This window comes from Rhagoletis zephyria, unplaced genomic scaffold, assembly GCF_001687245.7.
Source record: "Rhagoletis zephyria isolate East Lansing unplaced genomic scaffold, Rhagoletis_zephyria_1.1 Rzeph_scaffold_01561, whole genome shotgun sequence".
Lineage (NCBI taxonomy): Eukaryota > Metazoa > Arthropoda > Insecta > Diptera > Tephritidae > Rhagoletis > Rhagoletis zephyria.
In genome coordinates, this window is record NW_016158645.1 from 1 (window position 1) to 17,383 (window position 17,383).

At 35.7% G+C, this 17,383-nt stretch overlaps 3 protein-coding genes across 7 annotated transcripts; 2 read left to right on the plus strand and 1 right to left on the minus strand.

The window, feature by feature from the left end:
• Window positions 1-7,300: 7,300 nt before the first annotated feature.
• Window positions 7,301-9,173, plus strand: LOC108364448 (uncharacterized). The gene has a single exon (XM_017618124.1). The coding sequence runs from the start codon at window positions 7,688-7,690 to the stop codon at window positions 9,053-9,055; it is 1,368 nt and encodes a 455-aa protein (XP_017473613.1). The 5' UTR covers window positions 7,301-7,687; the 3' UTR covers window positions 9,056-9,173.
• A 326-nt stretch (window positions 9,174-9,499) lies between these two features.
• On the minus strand, window positions 9,500-12,001 carry LOC108364447 (T-cell activation inhibitor, mitochondrial). Of its 4 annotated transcripts, none has more exons than XM_017618123.1 (3): window positions 11,785-12,000; window positions 11,176-11,666; window positions 9,500-10,637 (listed from the first exon to the last, which is right to left on the minus strand). In XM_017618123.1, the coding sequence occupies exons 2-3, from the start codon at window positions 11,515-11,517 to the stop codon at window positions 9,690-9,692; spliced, it is 1,290 nt and encodes a 429-aa protein (XP_017473612.1). In that variant the 5' UTR covers window positions 11,518-11,666; window positions 11,785-12,000; the 3' UTR covers window positions 9,500-9,689. The 4 variants fall into 4 exon arrangements, with proteins under 4 accessions (XP_017473612.1, XP_017473611.1, XP_017473610.1 ...); XM_017618122.1 differs by having other exon boundaries at window positions 11,176-11,702; XM_017618121.1 differs by having other exon boundaries at window positions 11,176-11,729.
• Window positions 12,002-13,215: 1,214 nt separating this feature from the next.
• LOC108364449 (2-aminoadipate transaminase) lies at window positions 13,216-17,126 on the plus strand. Of its 2 annotated transcripts, none has more exons than XM_017618127.1 (6): window positions 13,216-13,486; window positions 13,573-13,694; window positions 13,997-14,151; window positions 14,221-14,367; window positions 16,410-16,554; window positions 16,621-17,126. In XM_017618127.1, exons 1-6 carry the CDS (start codon window positions 13,325-13,327, stop codon window positions 17,045-17,047), a joined length of 1,158 nt encoding a protein of 385 aa, XP_017473616.1. In that variant the 5' UTR covers window positions 13,216-13,324; the 3' UTR covers window positions 17,048-17,126. The 2 variants fall into 2 exon arrangements, with proteins under 2 accessions (XP_017473616.1, XP_017473614.1); XM_017618125.1 differs by having other exon boundaries at window positions 13,220-13,486; window positions 16,320-16,554.
• Window positions 17,127-17,383: the final 257 nt, after the last annotated feature.

Here is a 17,383-nt window from a genome sequence, read left to right on the forward strand (position 1 = left end):
TGTAGTGCTAAAACGCAACAGTGAGGCTAGACAATCAGGTAAATACGCACTTTCGGTTTAATCCGATTTTAGTTCTAATTCACGTCAACCACCTTTTTAACACGAAAATCAATTGTCCTTGTCCAAAGCGATATCAATGAATAAATCCCAGAATTTTTAATAGATATTAGCTCTCAATTACTGTATATGTATGTATGTATGTAAACCAATTCATTCATACGTTCATTCTTGATCAATCCACCCAAAAAAAAANACGGCGACTAGTCGCACTGTGTGGCATTTCACTACCAATAACAACTCCATAAATAATCCGAGTTACATGGGCTTGAACAATAACGATGGAACCGGTTAGCGCAGTCACTCATCCATAACTCAAACACACAGACACTCACACCTACACCCAAATACACACACTCTTTCTCTCTCTCTCTCTCTCTCTCTCTCTCTCTCTCTCGCTCTTTCTAACCGCTTACACACTTTTAATTGCATCTTGATCTTTCATATCTGACGACATTTGGAGGAACAACTTAAGTAGAGTTCGGCCGTTTTTTCTCTAAACCACTAAATGTTCGAACATCTTTCCAAAATTTAAAGTATTGATTGATCATACAGAAGTTCAACAACATCTTAAAAGTTATTTAAGAAATCACAAACAGGCAAAATTACTTAAGTTGATTTTTCAAAAGTTCACAGATATAGTATAAGAACGCATGTATATATGTATGTAGATACATATCGCTCATTTACTTCAATAGTGTCATAACTCAAAAAAGCAAAACTCGAAAAATTGACTTTAAAAGTTTTGAATTTACATATACTTTCTTCTAATGAGCTATTATTAATCTATACAGCTATGCAATTTTTACACAACATAGAAAAAAGGTAGCGGTAATTTCTGCAAACTCAGTTAAAAATTTATATTATAACACCATCTATACAATTGAAGTAAATGATCGATATGTACATATCTATGCATGTATGTATGTATGTATGTACAGCCCACGACAACAGATAGCACATTAACATTTTAGGCGGTGTTGATTAATTTTCTTTTGTTTTTTAACGCTCATTATTTTTTTATTTACAAAAGTATAGCTCATTATTTTACAAAAAACCTATAAATCTAAATTCCAAAATTTGTTGAAAAATTAGGAAAATTCAACAAATTTTTTTCAAACTTTTCATTCAGAATTTTTAGAAAAAATCTAGATATCCTGTTTTATAGCCTATTATTTTAGTTTCATAAAATGCAAGTTTCAAGTTGCTAAAAAATTTCGTTGATTCTTGATAATTTTTTGTTTTTGCTAACGATGTTGTCTTCCATACAAAGTCATTTTTTATATGGATGAAAGTGCATAGCACCCTCAGCAAAAAAAAATAATAATTTTTGAAAAATCTACAGGATTTTTTAGCAACTTCGTAGTTGCATTACTAAATTTAAAGATCTAAAAAACTTAATACCAACAATTTTTCAAGAATTTCTAATTAAAAAGCTTGGAATTTTGATGAAAGTGTGTGGAATTTTTCAAACTTTGAAATTTGGACTTCAATTGTTTTTGTTATATAATGAGCTATATTTTATAAAAAAATAATGAACACTAAACAAACAAAATAAAATTCAAAATGTTGACAAAATTTGTTTTGTCGTAGGTTGTACTTAGTACAACGAAAGGATACTTGGTTGCTTTCTTCTGTTTTATTCTATGTAGATATTATATTCGACGTATGTGCGTATGTACTTATCTACATGCTAATCAACTTTCCAGATATTTTATATTTAAGTGACAAGTGTTGCATTTATTTGCATATACATATGTATGTATATATGTACTTCTATTATGGAACTTTTACCTGCTGTACCGTCTGCTCATTGGGTACCGTTACCTATTTAGATATTTTGGGATTTTTGAGAACAACATGAATTTTTACATGCTAATACTCGATGCCATGTATGCCTGCTAAGTCTGCGTTCAATGCGCGTTTACTACGTAAACTCGAATCTCTTTATCTAGAGGGGTTTTCTCGGTGTCTTGCAAGGCCCTTGCACGGTACACGGATTGCACGGATTGCGCGCCAAAAACCGGTTTTCCTATGGGGCAACCGATTGCAAACCATGCAATCCGTGCACCGTGCAGGGACTTGGCTAGACTCCGAGAGTACCCCCTATGTATTTTCAACCATTTAATCCATACCATCTAAGAGATTGTTACTACTAGCGGTGGAACCTTGTTAGACAATGGCACACCTACGCATATAAATACTTATTTGTGCAATGAAAAGCTTATCAAAAAACTATCTGCCATTCGGAGGCTTCTTGAAACCGTAGGTCACTTCGTTTGTGTTACAATAACAAGTTGCACATCGTAAAATGGAAAAGAAAGTCCATCAAACACTTAGCAAAATGTGTCAAGCGCCAATTTTTTGAAGTGAAAGTGAAAAAGTGATGCTTCTTCTCTCTATTATCGCCTATATGCATTAATTAGTTTGTGCCCGTGCTCCTGGATTTGGTCAGAAAATGTCCGAATTCATTCACGCACACACATTTATAATATCTTCGTTAGCGACGGTCTGTTATACGTTATGGAGTCGATAACGATGTTTGACCTGCAGTTAGAGTTAACCAGAACCAGAGAAACCGGCCCGAGACCACACAGAAATGCAACTCATTGCTTGACCACTTCAATTGTATTAAGCCGCTCGCCGCTTTGCCGCTCATTTCGGGGCCTCGGCCTTAAGTGTTAATTATCGAAAAGATTAAAGACAAATGGCAATGACAAAGGCCGAGACAAAAACAAAGACAATGTTACATAAATTTAAAAATTTATATAGAATTCTGCATTACGAAGAGCACTATGTATCACTTTCATTGCGTGGCCCAGCCATGTTCCTTTTTTCCTATGTAAAGGTCACAGAGTATGTATATATGTATGTATAAAACATGGTGGTTAAACGAAATCAATGTAGCTTTAAATCTCGATTATTTTCTACAATCTGTCTAAAAATACCATTACAAATTATTCGAAAAGTGTATTATTTACAGCCGATTTTTCAGTGGACGTTTAATTAAAATCTAAAGATTATCTCTCTCGTGTCAGTTTCTCAGTGTACTTAATAGATTATTAACTCATATTTAATTTGCCAACATTGTGCAATTAACTATTGATTTACTAATTATTTGTTAGCTTATAGTTATTTATCAACTGAGAAATCGGCTATTATTTATTTTCAATTGCAATGTGAAGCAAATGTAGCTAAGAAAAAACTTCGTCACTTCCGTGTTGCATGTTGAGCAAATTTGTATCGATCCCTCCAGCATGTTTTACTTTATTTTGTTTATTGCATGTCTTAAACTTAAGGACCAGCGTTTAAATCGGTAAAACTGAGCCGTTCTTATCTACGCAACAGCCTGCAAAGTAAATATGGTTATGGTTAAAATTTAATAAATATTGTTTAAATAGCCACATAAAAATCTAGCTAGCGTAGCGTAGTGACTTAAATGGAGCTAAGCTTTTCTTCCTGCCGTTGCCTAATACATATCTCTTGGCTTTTTTGCGTGGTCTTATATATATATATATGTATTTAGTAGAACCCTAACTTAGTCGTACTATCCTGTTAACCAACTCGAACTTCGAACGATTTACTAAATTAACTCGTTACATTATTTTCACAGGCTGGGGCACATCACGTTTCGAAAGTAATCGTCCAGTTTCGCTGCAGCCAGACTCCATAAGTTTCTCTCGCGTATCAGCGGAGAGTTCCAGCGAAAGTGAAGCTCAGTCCATCTCTTCAGTGTCCGGTGTGAAGGGTAGCAAAAGTAAAGAGGAGCGCCGCAGCGGCATGTTCCGGATATTTGGTCGCAAAGGCGGCGATAAGGAAAAAGACAAGGATAAACGTCGCTCAAGCCAAACGCCACAATAATCGGACGAAATTTCACAAAGAAGCGTATGTGTGGTGTGGTTGCATTGTTAACGAAGCGTCTAAACGAACGTTACTGTTATTTTAGAAGTAAATGACGAAATTGCATTGAAATTGTCACGATTCGAAGCATTATTTACGAGCAAAACTGCAGTCGGCGGTAATTTGCATAAATATATGCATACGTATGTATGTAGAATATGGCGGAGTAAGCCAATTTGCCGGCGAAAAAAGGAGCATTATTTATTTTATTACCTTAACTTTTATGAAATATATTCACGTTGTTATTTTATATATACATATATACATACCATATATTTACTAAATGCCTACTTACATATTTTCTAATTAATAAAACCTATTAAGTCAGCAATTTTTCTATTCTCTTATTAAAAATATGCAAACAAATTAAACAAAAAAAAATAAAAAATAAAATAACTTAATTGAAATTAGTACGTACACGCATGCATATACATACATAGATGTTGTTGTATGGTACACTTGTTTCAAATTTTGATTTCCCACTTAGAAAAAGGCAATTTGCGAAAAATCATAAAAATTGCAATAACAAAGTGTTAAGTATAAATTACATTTACATGTATGTTTTGCTTGTAAAAGTTTAATTATTTGATTTAAGCCCCTTAAATGTCGATTATTTATGTTTGAGAAAATATATACAATTTGAAAACGTACTGTAATTAATTAATTGACGAGTTTTTATTTAACAGTGTATTTAAAGGCAAGTATAGCAATTTTGGTAGAGGCGTATTTTATACCCCAGCGGACTACTTTTGTCATAGTAATAAAGCGGCGAAAAAGAAATTCTTGCAAACGAGCAATTGCCAATTAATCCACTTACGCTGAAGAGCGTGTGCGCTATCGTTCGCACAACAACAGTCGGTCTACATAACCCGAACGATCCACCCTTATATGTCTGGCCAAAAACTGTCACTCCAACATCCTTCCCCAAAAACTCTTTGAGGAATTTGTATGCTGTTACAACAACAACACTGTGCTGTGTACATTATATACATTAGGGTGGTCCTTAAATCAAATGAAATATTTTTTCCAGTCTCACCCTCAATCGGCAATAGACGGCAGATATCACATATAATTTTGGTCCTGAATGGAAATGGTTAAGGCGTTTCGCACGGTTAAAAGTTGAGATTCCGCTATGGAGACTAAAAAAATTAAAATTTTTTTTCCAACCGAATAAAAAATGACGTTAACAACTATTATTTATTTTTTCTCAAATGCAATTACAAATACGCGGTTGCCGTGCTGGGTGATCTATTTAGTTGGTTCATGGCATTATTTCTAAAAGCGCCATTTTTTTATTTTAAGCGTGGAAATAGCAGCGATTACATTGCCGTCTTAAGAGCGTGTCAGACCAGGCAATTCAGTGTATTTCAAAAGACTGTCAAATTGAGAAATTGCAGAAAGCATTTGTAAAGTGTCTTTCTTTAAGAANCGATTACATTGCCGTCTTAAGAGCGTGTCAGACCAGGCAATTCAGTGTATTTCAAATTGAGAAATTGCAGAAAGCATTTGTAAAGTGTCTTTCTTTAAGAAATTTTTTTATTTCCGAAAGGCGAATTGTAGGGAAAATTTCTGAAATCGCTTTTTGGCTGTTTACACGGCTAATGAATTTCTAGCAATATTTCTCGATACTAAAATGCAACCGTGAGCCGCTAAAATAAACAAATTTATAAAAGCAAGATAACGAAAAATAAATGGATTTAGAAAAACATATGAAATGGGTCGATACTATCGATAGTATCGATAGTCACCCTTAAGACTATCGTACGTTTATCGATTCCATTTTGGGATACTTTGACGATCGGTGTTTCCCTTAAAGATTGCGGCAGAAAATATGTATGTACAGAAAAGAACCAAACATTGTTTTGAAACGGATAAGTTTTTGGTTAGTTTTCTGAAATTTTTCTTATTGAATTTTTGTGTTTGTTCCCCGGGAATTTGTTTATCCCGAGAAAGAAATTTTATAATAATTAACTCCCAGGAAGTAGCATTTTCCCCGAAAATTTAGAAGGTGGAAATTCGAACTTCTAAAAAGCTGTATGACACTTTTTTGATAGCTCATCTCCGCCATTTAATATAAAAAATTCCTCAGGGCCTAAAGCACATCCGTTTCAAACCCATTTTCGATAGTTTTCTGTACATATGTTTCGGACGACCACTCTATTTGGTTTAGTCAGAGGTGCTCCGAAATGCAACGTTGCATACATTCAGGCGTCATGTGACTTAGTAAGTGAGGGCATTGAACATGCATGCCATTTTGTTTAGAATATTCCACCTCATATAGCCAAAACATTTTTTGCAAAATGTGATGAAAATTTGTAAAATACGGCAGTCCAAGACATCTTGACTCCAGGGACACCCATCGGATGATGTTTTGGATAAATTTATCTTTGAAGGCATCTAGGCTATGTTCTGAAAATCTCGATATATACTTACATATGTATATGTACCCTGCAGGGAAACCGCGGACTAGTGAATCAAATTTCTAGTTCCGTACTAGGTCTTTATCGCCAAAAAGGAACTAGTCCGATAGGAACTAGATCCCCACCAGTCCAAAATCGGCGAAAAGTGGTACTTTTAAGAAACTAATTTTTCAGTTTTTTTCACTACAAATCTATATCTAAAGTGACGAATTTAGAATTGGTTCGGAACTATAGAAAAAGGGATGCAGAACGAACTAGATCCTATTTGTCGAATTTAGAACTATTTCGGAACTATCGAAGAACAGATGCAGCGGGGGGCTTATTTACTTTACATAGATATGTGTTCGGCGGCTTTTTCGTTCAAATACGCTTTTATTCTGTGCTTCGCAGATGCAATTTCATAGTTTGGTAATACAAAACAAAGCTTTGTCTTAACATATTTACATCTTGGGGCCGTCTGGAATCTAACCAATAACAGCGAGCACCCTTGCAAAGTCAGCTACAGCAAGGTATGTAAACGTACATTTCTTACAATCATTCAAACAAATTTAATTTTAAATTGAAAAAAACGTTTCTTTGAAAATAATGTAAACTCGCACACGACAGAACTGAAAGGATGAAAAATCATGATACTTTTTTCTTTCGTCTGTCGATTTTAGAACTGGTTCGGAACTATAGAATTTAGGACTAGTTCGGAACTATTGAAAAAGGGACACAGCGGGGGGCAATTGACACTTCCTAGGACATCGCCATGTTAAATTCGCCAGTTGCTTGCATGCAAAAGAGATTTATCGCGAACCAGTACTGGGTCTAAATGTACTAGAAGCGCACCAGTTCAGAACTAGAGATTTTCCCCACAGGGTATGTATGTAAATTCGACTGCATTATGTAAAGGTAGCACACAAGCCAATCCGATCTTATTACCTAAAGCTGAACGTAAACTAAAAATCTTCATGCACCCTTACCCACTTACATACATACATATGAAATGTATATTTGAAAACAAACCTTGATTTCCGGTGCCCAGCTTCGCATCTTTCATCGCCCACCTCCATTTACCTAACGGCCAATAAAAAATGTCGAATTTAATTAGCAATGATACGATTGTAGAGTCAATATTTAAATAGTGTTTTTAGAAACTTGCCATTTAATTGTAAATGCGAGCATAATGCACCTTAAATCGTTTTCCTGCGATAAGAGAGCCAATTATTTAGGCTTGCGAGGTATTTAACGACGGGTACAACCAACTTTTGAAATCATTCGGTTTTTTTTTAGCCAAGGAGTAGTTATTCTGCACGCAAAAATCGAGAATGGTCGCCTTAATAATTTCTATAATTACAGTTTTCTTCCTAAGCCAAGTGCTGGCGCAAGACCAAAATGTATTGGAGGTTAATGGTCGAGAGGGAGCCAACAATACGACACTAATGGATGTGCATGTTAGACTCTTCAACGAGCTGCTTCGCCAGGAACCATTGTCGAAGAAGAATGTGGTAGACAGTTGGTACAGTTCTACCAACAGCAATCGGGATGCCTCGAATGAATTAGAGAATATTTTGTGGGACACGGTAGATAGTTGTGAATGGCCACTCGCACTGTATTTAATCAGTCAATTCACGAATAACACCCAAAACTCTACTGTGCATTATATTGCCTTCAAAGTGTTGTGGCGAAAATTAAAAGCAAATAAAATGCTGTACGATCCCAGAAATGTCATCGATTTATATTTGGCAATGAGAAATATTACGCTGGAAGAGCACGGCATTCACAATCTAGGACAGTTTCAGTTACTTAAGAAGGAAGTTCGCGGATATCTCATTGAGCGTAGTGCCCAATTGCTTGAAGTGCCACTGCACCCCGCCAATTATAACGATACAAATATCATTTGCGCCAACGACACAAGTTATCCTCTAGTGCGCCAGGTGATCAGCCAATTGAATCAATTGGATGAAGATATTTTTGAGGAAGTTTTGAATGTTACATTCGATGCTGCACAGCTGTTGGAAAGCGATAGGAGTGTCGCAAATGCACTCAATTGTTTGGGATTAAACTCGAATCAACGGCTAATAGCGCATTTAACATTTTTAAACAGAAATAGCGACTTTCAACTGCTATTGTACAGTGATGTTCAGCAACTCTTAAGCGAATGTGACATGGGCAAGTTGCTGCCAAAGTACTTGAAGCAAATCAGTGATTTCATGCCGGAATCTATGGTTGCATTGCACAAAGCCAGCGCTATTTGTATTCATAACACTACTGGCAGCTTTGGCTACCTAAGCGAGTGCGCACAAACGGCTTTGATGTGCACGTATTCCAGTGGGTACAAGTATCGTTCAGTTTTCCAAATAGAGCGTCTTCTGGGCAACAGGTATACTTTCTATAGCACATTTTGGATGCGCTATATAAAGCTGGAAACAAATTATTCCAATGTCAATAGCTCTATGCCACCAGCATTCATTAAAAACGTGTACAGCTCAGAATCGCCAAGCGTATGGCAGGCAGTATTTGTTGGAAATAGCGTTGCATTGATGGACGCCAGTATGCGTCAATACCTTTGTGGCGGTAATCAAACAATGTGGAGCAAATCAGAGCAGTATGTATACACACGGCGAGTGGAGGACTTTCAGTTGTATAAAAACGAGTGTCTATGGCTGATAGAGGACTGCAGCTACATGATCTAAATGGTGATGAGAAAACAGTAAAATTTGCTTATTGAATCATACAGAATATATATAAATAAAGGAAGAAAAATATAAAATATCACTACTTCAAGCGTATTTTATAAAGCTAGTAAATACCTTGAAATAAGGGGCCTGATGCATAAAAAGTTAGCAGAAGCTTTGATTGTTTCGCTGATGGAGTGAACTCAAGCTCGAGAATTTGGGCCGAAAATCGATTCGCAGTTTAAGCTCAATTTGTATGCCCAAACTTAAGCGTTCTTCCCCCTCCCCAATATTTGAATGTTTTGTTGTTTTCTTAGATTTTTTCACACGGAAGAGATGAATAAATGTATAACTTTCCAGTCACGGAATAAAAAAAAACCAAACTGCATTATTTTTGCTTAAAAAAGTAGAAATAATTATATATGTGCATATATATGTATATATAGAGTAAAATACACAAAATACTTGTTTATATAACTTGTATTAAAAGAGCATTATGGCATTTTATTAATTAGTAACATAATCTTTTCGTTTTTATACAGGCTAAGTCATAAAAAAATAATGGGGAATTCTTTGAATGAGCGTAGTAATTGCTGTCCAAATTTTAAAATAGGTTCTACCTTATTTCTTACTAACCGCCATAGCACATACGCTACCTTGGTGTAAAGTCCCACGGTATGCAAACAGTTCCATCCGTCAGTACAGAGTAGTAGTTCGTAATGTGTAAATTTAGTTCCCGGAAGCGCATATCGTTATATTCTAATAGTTTGCTCATAGTTTCTATCATTCTATCTGGAGTAACGGAGTCATCTTTGGTCAAAGTATGTACACGTAATTGATGTAGGCATTGTGCCTTCAATTGCCGTTCTACCGTCTTCTGTGTTAGATATTTTTCCGTACGTTCCTTAGCTACATCCAAGTTGGTAGTAATGAAATCGATTAACATGAATCCAGGGCATGTTGCCGGCGCTATTAATTGACCTGTAGGATTTACCATTAGCGGGCCTGCCTCCGACTCAATGACGATTTCATAATCGGCCAATGTGGATGGCCACGACTTTGGGAACTTATTCACAGTAAGGTAGTCCCCAAGTGTCGTTGTCACTTTTATCAGATGTGCAGCATATTCTCGAGCTTGTTGTTTGGGCATAAACTTTCTTCGACCAATTTTTATGTTAAGGAGGACCTGAGACAGCGTATTCTCGTATAGGGGTATTTTCTTTAAAAATTCATCATGTTGTGGAATGTTTTTTATGAAATCAATCCAACTGGTCAGCACATCGCCCGTAAATAGCATTATATGTCCCTCCAAGCTGACGCCAGTGAAAGGCGCAAATACTAGAACTCGATTTTTCATTGCTCCCATTTCATCAGAATGCAAATTAGCCATGCGCTCTAGGGATTTTAAGCACCCACGGAAATGCTCATAATTCCAACCGCAATCGTAACGAATATCTTTTAGACCCAATCGTTTAGTAACAGCCTGCTGCAACTTAATTACCTCTTCTTTTAAATCATCCAAATCAGAAGTTCGCAGTTTCGCAATGGGTGCATTCTTTTTTAACCAAGAGTCCAATGTTTTCCTCTGCTCTTCTTTGGTCTACAAAGGATTAAGCAAATTCTTAATTCAAAGGTTTTATTTTTTAATAAAAAAATATGCATCATCAAATTATGTACAAAATTAAGGATTCACGTCTGTATGTTGTTTTCCTTGCTAAAGCAGTATGAGTTACCTTGCATAGAGTGGTTACACAAACCAAACGGAAAGGAAAGTTTATCAAATTTATCTGTATATGTATTCCTCTAATTTAATGCTTACAAAGTCAATTTAGGCTGAGAATTCCAATAGCTATATCATATATATATATTTTTTTTTTTGTATAAAACTCGGTGGGGATATTAATGGAGGCCTTCTTCAACTGAATTTATCACTTTCACAATGCTGCTGCACCACATTTCACAAACAAAAAGAAACAACAATGGCCCACAGTAAGAGCAAATGTGTGCTACTATACGTTTTAAAAGAAAATAAAAATATGTTGAATGCATAATAAAACTTCTCTATTTTTAAAGAGCCTTTTTTATAAAAATCGATGCTTCGAGAATAATTGTAATAAGAAATCGCGCAATCAACTTACATTATAGAAAGAACTTTCAAAGCCGGAGAACTGTGATCCATAGTTGTAGTCGTTTCCCGCTTTGAAAGGGCTTGTGGCATTCGCAAAACCTGCTGCTGTTGCTGTTGCGCTCGTAGCTGCCGTAACCGGCATTGATTTGATGGTTTTAACATAATCCGTCGGAAGATTGCATAATTCCAACAAACGCTGTACCACTAACTTCGGATCCTTTGTACTTCGGTCTAATGTTACCTTGATTAATTTGAAGGTATCTCGTGAACTAGCATTTCCGTCTCGTATGTAAAACTGTAATGTTTTAGGTTCGTACAAAGCCTGATATTTTCGCTCATACAACAACTCCATATGCGCACTCAAAAGTTTCAACGAGTTCTCATTTACGTTGCGCTGAACCGGATGTTGACCAAAGAAGTCTGGATGTACCGCAAAATAAAACGGCCGCAATGCATTTGTCAGTTCCGTGCTAATGTGCCGCCATAAAACATGACACCAAGCTGAGGGTGGTAATTGGTTTTGACTTTTTACTACAGCTGAATTAAAGCGCAACAGCATCTTAGCTATTTGTAAACAATTATATAAGTAGGTAGGTATCGTCAAGGATACATATCTTACTGGCCAACCGTTGATGCTGCACACCAAATCGTTCATATAAACATTTGAAACAATTTTGCAGTGATTTATTCACTGGAATTCAATTTTGACACAACGAAAAAACAAAATCGTTTTGCAAATCCGAATATGCGTAGAAATAAAAAGAAATAAAATATGTATGTTTTCAAAGAACAAAACACAGAACAGCTGATGAACAAATAGGGATGAAACGATACGAATAAATACAAATACATCCTCGATACTTTTCGTTCGATACCCAGTAACTTTGGCATCGATACTTTTGAACCAAGTACTGAGCACGTATCGAAAAACAGTACTCGTATCGATACCCGATAGTCAGAAGATTTTTTCCCGCATGTTCATGAAAAGTGTCAAACGATAGGCAGGGTTGCAGTTGTAAACAAAAACAGAAAGCAAAGAACATTAAGCGCCACGGAGACAATAAAATAAATACGTCAAGCATTGCATATGTGTGAGGTTGGCTCTTGTCTAGCCCGTAAACGTTCAAATAAACAGGTCAATTCAACAAACAATTTCTTTTTCTTGTGCGCGCACTTGCTCACCACGACGATCAGAAGGCAAGTGCTCTTGTTTTTTGTCAAGCATAACGCGAGACGGTTGATAAAGATTTTTGATCGTCTCCATGGCGCTCTACATTGAAAAAAATGGAAGTGTTACAGGAAAAGTGGTTTTTCGAGTTCCAGGTGACTTTTATTAGGTTTGTACGTCGAGCAAAAAATTTGTACGAATTATCATGACTTCTGCCCAAATTGCGTTCGTGCAGACCAAAAAAATATCCAACACTCGAAAATTGTGAGAGCAACGTGACAGTTCTCGTCAATAAGTTCGTAGTCGTAAATAAGTTCGTTAAATTTAAAAATTTATAAACACGAGCAATTTTTTTTTTATGAAAAAGGAAGTAAATACTTGTTGATATAATTAATTTAGTTAATTCGAATGATTTTAACTTAACTCGGCTGAAAAAACTTGTATTCGCAATCGGAATGCAATTGCAACCAGAGTCGATTTAAGAAACCCGCCAGCTGGTACGATAAAGAAATTGAAATGTATGTTAAAGAAAGTCAGAACAACAAGAAATATACATGTGTATCCTGTTTTTGTCCATCTGAAAGAACTTCAAAAATTCTATAAAAATGTATTATGTTTGAAATGCAACCGTGGACACCAGCTGGCAGCGTAACCAAATTTCTGCAAATTTGCGTTCGTGCAGAAATTTGCACGTTTCTCAACAAGAGAGAGAATTTGAGAGAACTTTTTCTTACTCTCTGATATTTTGAGTGTTTGATAATTCTTGCTGGATTTCCGACGAACAAACCTATTGTTTCGCTCTCGGTCCTCACTTTCAAGAGAGTAATTTTGTTATTTGAGAGTTTAACAGGTTTTTACACGAAGTTATTTGGAACGAAACTATTGTGGGCAGATTAGAGCATTTAGAATATATTAACTTTTGACAGCTCTTGCTATATACCACAGCCCAAGGCGAATCTCCACAGCCTCACCATTCTGGTTAGCCAGTAAAATGTCACAAACCAATCTAGATCGCAAACTCAAACATTTATTTGATGGAACTGATTGGAATGTTTACGACGACCTCATCCTAAATTTAGGTGTAGGAGCTCCAGGTCCAGATTTGTTAGAAAATTGCTGTGATATATTTCAAGAAGCCACGAAGCATCGTTTGGTAAGTAATTTTCCAGTATAAAATGTAATATCTTTATATGCACATCATGTACATACATAGTATAGAATATCTGCATTTCAATTTAGAATTATGAAAAGGAAAATTTATCTTATCTCTTCCAATACGGACCAACTAGTGGGCCAGTCGAAGTGCGAAATGCTATCTCTGAGTACTTCAGCACTCAATACATTGATAATCCCGTGAAAAGGTATGTATGTATATATGTATGTTTAGCTAATTTACTAAGCCGGTCACAGCTCAAAAAACGGAGTTTTAAGATATGGTGCCAAATTACTCGCTAAATCCTACTTAATATTTAGCAAAAATTTTACGCTTAAATCTTGTGTAATTTCCGTGTGAGAAGCGATTATGGATATACATACATATGTATACTTTTTTGGCTTTTGAGAGCAAATTGGAAATTTGAAATGCATCTGCCGAAAAATTGCGTTTTTGAGTTGCGACAGTCTTTTGAAAGACTAATTAGTAGCGGAAAAATATTTTCGCCAGCGAGGATCTCATAATTACAACCGGTGCATCACAGGGACTGCATTTTGTCTTATCTACTCTGGTCGATTTAAATGGTATAGTTTTCGTTGATGAAGTAACTTATATGATTGCACTTGACGCTATTAAACAATTTACAACGATCACTATAATACCATGTGAGTAAAAAATTTATACATATGTATGTACAGTTATGCGCAATATAATAGATATATCTTTTATTGTAGTACGACTTAACAACGATGGTGTAAGCGTGAAGGAATTTGAGCAAATTTTACAGAAAAAACGTTTTCAATCGAATTCCAAAACCTTTTGGGCAATGTACTATACAATTCCCGCCTATCATAATCCGACAGGGATTTTGTTTTCGGAAGGTATGTATGTATGTTTGCTCGTTTACGAAAAGACTGCCATAACTCAAGAAGAGAAATTGAGCAAATGTTGCCGAATCAATCGTTATATCGAGGGTTTACATATATGCAATACACTCTATCTGCCCTTTTCGCAAAAATGAGATTCTGGTATTAAAATCCACCTAACACTGGGATTCAGTAACTGGGATCAGTCTCATCTCAAGTCACGAATTTAAGACTAGCACTAGTGACTATTCTTGTGACTTGAGATGATTTTGGTATTCATCAGTAGGAGAGTCAGAAAAAGTTCACCAAAAATGTGTAGTGAAAATGATAGCGTTTATGTATGGCTTTTGCTCGCGCCGCCTAAAGATTCGCAATGGCCGAGTTGTCAAAGCTGCCGTTCGAGAGATTCGTGTTCGAGTCCTCCTCGGGCGCAAATGGTATTTTATTTTTTTATTTCAAATTTTTTATTTTTTTTTTGGTTAGTTTTATTTTTATACCCGAGGGCACTTGTGCACAAGGGTATTATAATTTTGTTCACATAACGGTTGTTTGTAACAGGCAAACGAATCGAAAAAGATATAGAAAAATGTATACATAAATGATCAGAATGAAAAAGGAAATCGATTAAGCGGTGACTGTCTGTCCGTCCGTCCGTCTGTGAACACTCTAACGGTTGTAAAAATTTTGATATCTTAACGAAACTTTGTACGTGCACTTCTTTCGGGCGTAGGACGGATGGTCAAAATCGGACAATAACCACGCCTACTTCCCATATAACGGTAGTTTTCAGAATTACGAAAACTGCGATATTTTAGTAACTACTGAACATTATTCACTCAAAATTGATATTTACAATAATGTTTAGACGAAAAATAAGAATATTATACATTTTTGGAAAAAAGGACGCCCACTTATGTTTACATGTGTGTATCTTGGTAACCGCTGCACCAATTTCTTCCAAACTTGGCACAGTTGTTAGCCTTGATACAGCATTTACTCAAAATTGATACAGCTTTCGGAAAGGTGAAAAACATATATTTAATACTTGCACCGGGTATTTAATGTTCGGCTCTGCCCGGTCTTTTATTACTTGTTTTTACATAATCTTTAGATTTTAATGTTTTGAAAACAAAAAAGTAACTTTTTCAATGAATTTGTACGATATTAAAGCATTTTGGTTTATATCCTAATGAAATTATTGCTGAAAAATATTTAAATTGTCATCGGTGATATTAACACTGACCTTGTATAACGCTTGACAGAAGAATTTACTATTAAATTGCGAAGTCAGAATTAACATCAGTGATGACAGTAAAGTCCCAGATAGGTTCTAACATCACAAAGTAGTTTTTGTAAAAATTGTAGATAGAGGGTATTGAATATAAGCCCTTGGTATCATGATTCATATTTTGTAAAAATTGACTTGACAATATTGTCCGGTGTAAACGCGCCGTAAGTATGTGAATCCTTGCACGGTGCACGGATCGCACGGTTTGCAAAGCTGTCCCATACGAATACCGGTTATTAGCGTGCAATCTGTGCACCATGAAAGGGCTTTGCTCAGACTCAGAGAATACCCCTAATATGTATCTCTGAATACCCCTAATATGTATCTCTGAATACCCCTAATATGTATCTCGCTTGATCATTTTGGGAGCAAATTGAAAACTTAATTGCGTTTCCAAAAAAATCTCGTATTTACAATACGTCGCCTGGGTAAAAGATTGTCGTATGTTGATTTCGGCAGGTTGTGTGAAATCGCGATTGAAGCTTGGAATGCATTGAATAAAAATCGTCAAAATTGCGTTTACGACAATCTTTTACCCAGGCGACGAATTATATTAGTCGTTTAGAAAGTGAGCGATATGTGCATATATGTACATATGTATGTATATACATATATAGACTCTTCTATTAGCTTTTAACATACTCATACTTTCACAATTCTTTATTTAAATTAAATCCAGCTATTTGCCAAAATCTTGCTGAACTGGCCCAAAAATATGACTTCTTAATACTTTGTGATGACGTTTACAATATCCTAAATTACACAATAGCACGACCACCCAAACGATTGTTTGCCTACGATAAAGGATCTGGAAATATAATTTCGAATGGAAGTTTCTCAAAAATAATTGGACCAGGCCTACGTATGGGTTGGTTGGAGGTACCTGCACGTTTGAAACCTATTTTGGAAATGTCGTAAGTTCCAATTATTCATTATGCTGTGTTTTCTTTTTAAATATAAAACGAACATTCTCATCGCAGTGGTATCTTGAATAGTGGCGGTTGTTTTAACAATTATACTTCTGGTATATTGGCCAGCCTCTTCGAACTGAAATTGGCTCAAGTACACATTGATAAAGTATCACATGCGTACAAAGAGCGTATGTTAGCTACTTGCGAGGTTCTTGAACGCCATTTACCCCCAAGTTGTAATTGGACAAGACCATCAGGTGGATATTTTATTTGGATTTCATTACCCCCATTGGCGGACGCCGCCAAATTTTTACAATACTGTGTGAAAGATGAGAAAGTATTCTTTATACCAGGATCGCGTTTTGCGTATGAACCGACAGTAGCGAAAAATTGCCTACGTTTAAGTATCGCTTTTCACAGCAAGGAAAAATTGGCTGACGGGGCGTTGCGTTTCTGTGCATCATTAAAACGTTTTCTAGAAGAAGAGCTAAAATAAAAAGAAACTTATATGTTTTTTAATATGACAGTGCGTAAATATATTTTATAAAGTGTCCAATATTGACAATGTCATGATGTCTGTGCTAACAAGGAATAAGCGCAAAAGTTAATTGAGTTGTGACTCTCGTAGACGGTCTAATATATTTTACAAACACAAAAAAAAAACACATTTTTATATGAAACCGCCAACTCTTTTTCATTTAGAAATAATTTGTGTTAAAAATATGTAGTCTAAAGCAAAGTGAATCCATATCGTCGTTTAAAGTAAAAACCGCGTATCAACATAATGCAAAACCGCGTATGTGAGGTTGCATAAATTATTTTGTTGAGTTCA